Source organism: Silene latifolia, chromosome 3 (genome assembly GCF_048544455.1).
Source record: "Silene latifolia isolate original U9 population chromosome 3, ASM4854445v1, whole genome shotgun sequence".
Taxonomy (NCBI): domain Eukaryota; kingdom Viridiplantae; phylum Streptophyta; class Magnoliopsida; order Caryophyllales; family Caryophyllaceae; genus Silene; species Silene latifolia.
This window is the reverse complement of record NC_133528.1, coordinates 87,178,654-87,185,821: the sequence shown is the minus strand read 5'-3', so window position 1 is coordinate 87,185,821 and position 7,168 is coordinate 87,178,654. Positions and strand designations below refer to the sequence as shown.

The 7,168-nt window shown below is 38.4% G+C and overlaps 1 protein-coding gene across 1 annotated transcript; it reads right to left on the bottom strand.

Moving 5' to 3' along the window:
• Nucleotides 1-4,148: 4,148 nt before the first annotated feature.
• Nucleotides 4,149-6,600, bottom strand: LOC141647764 (putative LRR receptor-like serine/threonine-protein kinase RKF3). Its single transcript, XM_074456093.1, has one exon. The coding sequence runs from the start codon at nucleotides 6,343-6,345 to the stop codon at nucleotides 4,393-4,395; it is 1,953 nt and encodes a 650-aa protein (XP_074312194.1). The 5' UTR covers nucleotides 6,346-6,600; the 3' UTR covers nucleotides 4,149-4,392.
• Between the last annotated feature and the right edge of the window lie 568 nt (nucleotides 6,601-7,168).

The following is a 7,168-nucleotide window of genomic DNA, read 5'->3' as shown; positions in this document are numbered from 1 at the left end:
GTTGGTGGCACTCGGTCGAGTGCCACCTCCACTTGGTCAAGTGCCACCTTTACTTGGTGGAGTGTCACCTCTACTTGGTCGAGTGTCACCTCTACTTGGTCTAGTGCCTGCTGCACTTGGTCTAGTGCCAACTGCACTCGGTCTAGTGACAATTGCACTTGGTCTAGAGTACGGTCATCATTTACTTCCGAGTACACGCGGGTCCCCTCACGTGTACCGAGGTCCTTTGTGGGTCCTAAAATATCCGGGTATTACAGAAACCACGTCTATGTTTTTATTTTTAGCCTAAGCCTTGCATTGCTCATACCTATCGTGTACAAGCATTTGCATAATCTACGATTTTTTGATTAACTTTACTGAACGAATATACTTGACTTAATATCGACAACCTACTTAGATTTCTAAGGAATTAAAGCCTTATTAAACCGATGACATGCATGATCGGTTTCATTCTAGGATGAGAGTAGTACTCCTTATAAGACATGTAGCATCAATTTGCATAAGCATGAAATTTATCTTTTAGTACATATATGCATTCGGTTTGTGGTGGTGAAACATGTGGAAAAGAAAATCCCTTTTCCCGTCTTTTACCCTTGAACTTCACTAGCCAAAATGGCCTATTTTGACCCGTTTATTAACTACAATCCTAAATTTAGCTTACCTTTGTTAAGCTAGTTTGGTTGTTAAGTATGGGTATATGTTTGATTGTCTTTTTGTATTCTCTTATTGTCAAAGAATAGGGTTTAAAAATGAGAAAGAAAAAATCGGCTATAAATAAGAAAAAAAATCAGAAAAAAAAGTGGTTGATTGTTGAAAAAGAAACGGTTTTCTGCTCCCAGGTTGATCTTTATATTTTATGGGAAGTCGTGTTGTGATGATGTTAGTGAGTTTGTCCCACATTAGCATTGTTTTTATTTCTTAAAATTAGGTTTACAAAGCGGAATGAGCTGTTTATTTTGGTTACGGTCGTGCTAGCTTGGATTTACCTCCACATTTCCAAAATCTATTTTGCCCCTTTTTCGCCTGATTACCTCACTTTACGCCATATGTAAGTCCTCGGCATGTGTCTTGGCCCAGTTTGGTTTGAATGCGTATGTACGGTTGATAGAGATACTTATCATGTTAGATTGCGTGCATGTTCTTATAGGTCGTAGTTAGGTGAGTGGTTTCATTTCTATCTTACAAAATACTCACCATGTTCTTTAATTGAGTGATGAGAGACCCGTGAGAGTCCGATATATACAAGTCTTGCAAGGTCAACGGTTCAGTAACTTTATCATTGATTTAACTCGGTTGCACTTGCTTTTGTACTTTGGTATTAGTTGGGTTTGCATTAAATGGGTTTAGGCATGTAGAAGCATAGTTAGCTCTAAGCTTATTTACCATTCCATTAGTTTAGTTCGTTGTCTTAAGTCTTTGCTTGCTTGGGGACAAGCAAGGGTTTGGTTTGGGGAGGTTTGATGCGTGCTTTATTTACACATTTATTCTACCATTTTTGTACGCATTTCTATGCATTTTGAGCATCGTTTAGCTACTATTCTCCTGTGAATCGACTACTTTGGTTTATTTCATATTCCATGTAGGTATTGGACCCCGGATGCGTATAAACAAGCCAAAACCTATCCCCGGAATTTCAATTTGGATATTGGTGAAGTTAAAGCTTGGAAATTTCCATCTTGGGAAGCGTGAAGACAAGTGGACTAAAGCTGAGCGAGGACTTGTGCTGCTGCTAGACTGCTGTTTTAGTCTATCGACAAGGCTGATTAGTCGATCAACTAAATTCATATATGTTGTATTGTTGATTAGTTGATCGACTGCTTTAGATTGTCGATCAACAGCTTTTAGTAATAGGCCGTGTTGATTAAGTGTTAATTTCGGCCCATTAGTTGCTTGATTAATATAATCTACTCCTTTTGTTATTTAAGGAGTACTCAAAAAACACATTAGGTTGTCTTTCATACTGTTAACTCTCTTCTACTGTTAAACCTTAGTACGCTGCTTTGCTCTCAATTTTCTGGATCTGAAACTTTGTAATTCTCTCCTTTATTCGATAATTAATTAACCTTCATTCTTTCTTAAAATCTCTTTTTCCCTTGCATCTCTTTTCCTTTGCTCGTGTTCTTTATTGTTTATGTTTAATTTTTATTCCTATTTATTCGTCATGTTTATTTCCATTGTCATGTTGATTATTGTTATTTCCTTATCATGAATATGCGTAGCTAATTTCTCTTGCTAGGATTGAGGAAATCATGGTTTTGAGACGATCTTAATTAAACTATTAGATCTGGAATACTTACCGTGTTTGAATTGTTAATCGTAGCAATTAATTTTTATTTAATAAGTTGAATGTATGCGACTAGTTATTTAATCGGGTAAACTTCAACTTAGATCGAAAGATTGGAGAGAGTGAGACCTATTTCGGACAATATAATACCCTAATAAGAGCGAAAGCATATTAAAGGCATTCTAGGGCGAATAGCGGACCGAAAGGACCTTTTCACTATCCTTCAAACTGTATTTATGCTGATCTTTGACCCTTACCTTGACCGTTGTTAGACCATGGTGAACTGATAATTCTAGCTATTTCTCCTCTTATTTTTAGACTTCTTAATTTCTGTTTCTTAATTGTCTCCCTGTGGATACGATCCCGACTTCCTCTACTGCATTAGTTTAGGTCTGTTAGTTTATCTTTGATTAGGTTTGCGATTTAGCTTATCATGCGATGAGTATATTTAAGCTACCGTCTAATTTTTGCGATGAGTTGCGTTCAATTGTCTCTAATTTCTCTAATTTCTCGTGGGGGGGTCAAATAATGGGAGACGAAAAATTCCATGGATAGAGTGGAGCTCAATGTGTCGATCGAAGGCTAAGGGGGTATGGGTTTCCGTGATTTTACTAAGTTTAATTTGGCTCTTTTACGACAACATGTTGGGTGACCTGGGAAGAGCGGAATAAGTTGTTGTTTGACAATGGCAGGTGGACAGAAGAGAGCGCGATGAGGAGGATCATGGAGCTTTTATGGGAAATGGAAACTTTACAACGAGAAGGGGTTGGAGTTGAGAGGGCGTTGGAGAGAAGAAGGACGAGTAATGGAAGATGCACTAGGCCGAGTGGAGGGTGTGGAACATAAACATTGACACGGGTGTTATGGAGGGTGTAGGTGTTGGACTTGGTGTTTTGTGTCGTGATGGGGATGGGAGGATAGCATGGGCGGTGTCGATTCAGGAAGACACTAGTTGGGAGGTGGTTATGGCGGAAGCGGAAGCTATATATCTTGAATTAAAGGAAGCAAGGAGGACAGGGCTTCGAAACGTTATTATTGAAAGCGATTGTTTTGGTGTGGTTGATGATTTGAAGAAGCGAAAAAACGGTCAGAGTGATATTTTTCTTATTTAGGATGATATTTTACATTGTAGTTTGTTTGATTATGTTTTATTTATTTACGTACACTAGTAGGAATTTTAATAGGCTTGCGTACGTGGTAGCTTATGCTATGCCATGGTCTATAGGTAGACGTTGTTGGACACAAAACTATCCGTTGGTGTTTGTTGATGTTGCGACTCATGATTTAAGTAATATAATCTAAACCATAATGGTTTTCCTCAAAAAAGAAGTCATCTTTTCCTTTTGTGCATATTTACTCATTCTGGAAGGTCAAAAAAAAAAAAGATGCTTATCACGGTTTTTTTGAATGGCCTTGCCTGGTTGCCATGGCGGCTCGACTCAACTCAACTCATGGGGGGCAATCAGTTATTGCAATCACCAAACTATACGGTACACAGTACTACTTGATTACGCCATTTATCCCCTCCAGTCCTCCACACATTTTGTAGAAACACTCATTAATTCATCAATAAAAAAACCTAGTTTTCTATTTCTATGGCAACCAAATAACCGTCTCCGGATTGTGTTACAGATTGTTGGCTTGGATATAAGTCATCACAAAATTACCTCTGTTCCACTGTATCAGTTTTAGCTTTAGCTCTCATCCCTCATTCCTTAAATAAAGTTGCTCAAAATTTAGCAAACTTGAAATGAGCATGTAACATGGACTATTTTCCGGCTCTACAAAAACCTAAATGTTTTAAAACGTAACATCAATGGACTAGCCATTTTGTAACATCTTGATAGGCAAGATCTGTAAATCCTAAGCCTTCCAAAAGGAAATTTTGTTACCGAATCATACTATATATGACCCAAATGTAATGCTTTGAGGTGTATATACACTCCTTTCCCTAAATACAATCTACTCAAGAGTTACATTCTTCAACATCCTAATCTATCCGAAACAAAACCAAGAAAACGACACTTAGATGAACAAGCAAAATACCTATACAAATATCTAACATTCCCAATTGAGGAATGAAAGCTATACCATACCTTACCTGAAAATCATATCATACTTGTGCTTGTCGAATCAAAGTTCATCATTGCAAATGACTGAAACCCCCCCGACGTGGACATGTTCCCTGAACCACTACTACTAGCAGACCTCTCGATTTCTGACAGCTCAGCAACCAACGGGATAGGCCTTTCCGGGATTGAAGGAACTGGCAAGTCTGTCTCCAAAATCTTCACAACTTGGTCCATTGTCGGCCTAGCATATAGTTGAGGATGTGAGCATAAAACCGCAATCATCACATACTTCTCCATGACCTCGCTTGGGCCGAGTTCGGGCATCCCTTCTTCAATGACATCCAAGGCATGTCCTTTCCTAACCAACGCCCAGGCCCAATCTGTGACAAGGGAAGGTTGCCCGTCATTCACAGACAGGATAGCCTTCTTCCCACTCAACAACTCGAGCAAAACAACTCCAAAACTGTAAACGTCACTTCTTTCAGTCAACTGACCATAGAGGGCATATTCCGGGGCAACATACCCCATCGTCCCAGCCACCCTAGTGCTCAAATGTGAGAACCCTTCAGGATTAAACTTGGCCAGCCCAAAATCACAAACCTTAGCCTCAAAATTATCATCCAAAAGAATATTACTAGCCTTAATATCACGGTGAATCACAGCAGGTTGTGCACCATAATGCAAGTAAGCTAACCCTCGTGCCATCCCTAACGCGATTTTTTGCCTCATTGGCCAACTTAATTTCTTCTCTACATCATCCACATACAAATGATCATGTAAACTACCATTCTCCATCAAATCACACACAATAATCCTCTGATGACCTTCTAATTTAGTAGTAGCAACACAATACCCTCGTAATTCCACCAGATTAACATGCCTAATACTCGCAATCACTTCAACCTCATGTGTAAACCCTGCATCACCAGCTGCAGAACAATTCTTAAACCTCTTAATAGCAATGACATTACCATTTGGTAAAACACCCTTGTACACATTACCATATCCTCCCCTCCCAATTAAATTATCGCGGTGAAAATTCTTGGTTGACTGTTTCAATTCCTCAATGGTAAATTTAATCAAAGTGGTACTCCCGCCAATAGACGAAGGTAATTTAGAAACCGAACCAGATCCGACCCGACGAAGCCGCCTCTTTTTAATCTCCCTCCTTTTCTTAAACCTCGAAAAAACAACATACCCACCAAAAAGGGAACACAACCCAATAAAACAACCAACGGTAATAACAGAAATAATAACTTTTTTCTTCCAAGAGTTACCACTACCATCATTGGTAAAATCAAGAGAGAAGAGACACCTGGCAGTACCAGGATCGGACGGTCCAAATTGATTGATCAAACCACCCGCGTAAATCAACGGTAGATTGGTGCAATCTGAGATTGACCCAACGGCGGGACCCGTGAGATATGAAGCCTGTAGAGTTGTGAGACTTGTGAGACACGACGCACACGGGGAACTGTTCTCTAGAGACTGATTACAATTGGAAACGGCGTCGTTGAGAGCGAGTTTAGGAACGAGTTTCTCGAACTCGGAACGAGTTGAGATGTTCATACATCCTTGAGAGATCCATGAGGTGCTAAAGTTGCAAGAACGGCGGATGTTGAAGTTAGGGATGAACGAGTCGACGAGTGACTCGTACGAGTTCCAGCATGACTCGGACGAGTTGAGAGGTGGGTAGAACGAGTTGGTGGATCGGAGGTACTCGGCTAGGACGAGTCGTAGACCTTCTGATATATACCCGCAGTTTGCTCCGACATTGTTTGAGGGTTTGACGTCTGCTTGGTGGATTAATGTTTTTAGAGTGGTGAAGTTTAGAGGGCATGATGGTGATACGACGGCGTTTTGGGTTCTTGTAATTATGCGGGCACTTGATGATAATAGTTGAAGGATTAGGAAGAGGATGAAGAGAGGAGATAGAGGGGACATTTTTAAGGGGTGGTTGTTTCCATGGAGCTTTTTGGATTTGATCATCTGTTTAGTTTAATCATAAGTGATAATGATAAAGGCGGTTACTAACTAATCTGCCTCCTTCGCTAATTTAGCTAGAGTGCTGATTTTCGCAATACACATTTTACTCATTACAGTACAATATTGACGATTATACCCTTCTCATTTTCTCTCTCTTTTCTTTCTCTAACTTCTCTCTAATCTTTTCTCTATAGTCTCTATTTCATTTACCCATAACTAATTTTAAAGTCGTGCAAAATTGCACGGGTATGTATTTGAGCCAGTATTAATGTTTTTGGATGTATATTTGTTTTTGCATTTCTATTGTACTTATCTAGTTGATCTAAATCTACAATTTACATAATTTATGTTTAAATTTGTTACAAACACGTGTTCACATACACTGGTTTATAAGGAAATAACGTAATTTACTCTTGTAAATAAAAATTGCATACATAAAAAACTTTACATCCGGATAAAATAAATATAATCTAATATAATCAACTTTAACATATGTATGTAATTCATTTGCGTTTTATGTTCGATCGCGTATATAAATGTCATTCCTTCTTGAAATTATGTAATTTTATTATTATGTAATTTTGTTTTAAAAATTATGTACTCCGTAATGCAATTTTATTTACTCGCATTTGTAATTCATTCTGTGTATATGTTATAAATTTTATTGACACGGAATGTATAAAACTATTTCATAATATTAATTCATAGAATTTTTTCATAGTATTATTTCATAGAATTTGTTGTAAGACGGAATTTATCGCATGTTTGAAAAGACGGAAATCTGAAGAAATAAATACATTTCACACTCACGGGTCCCACCATAACA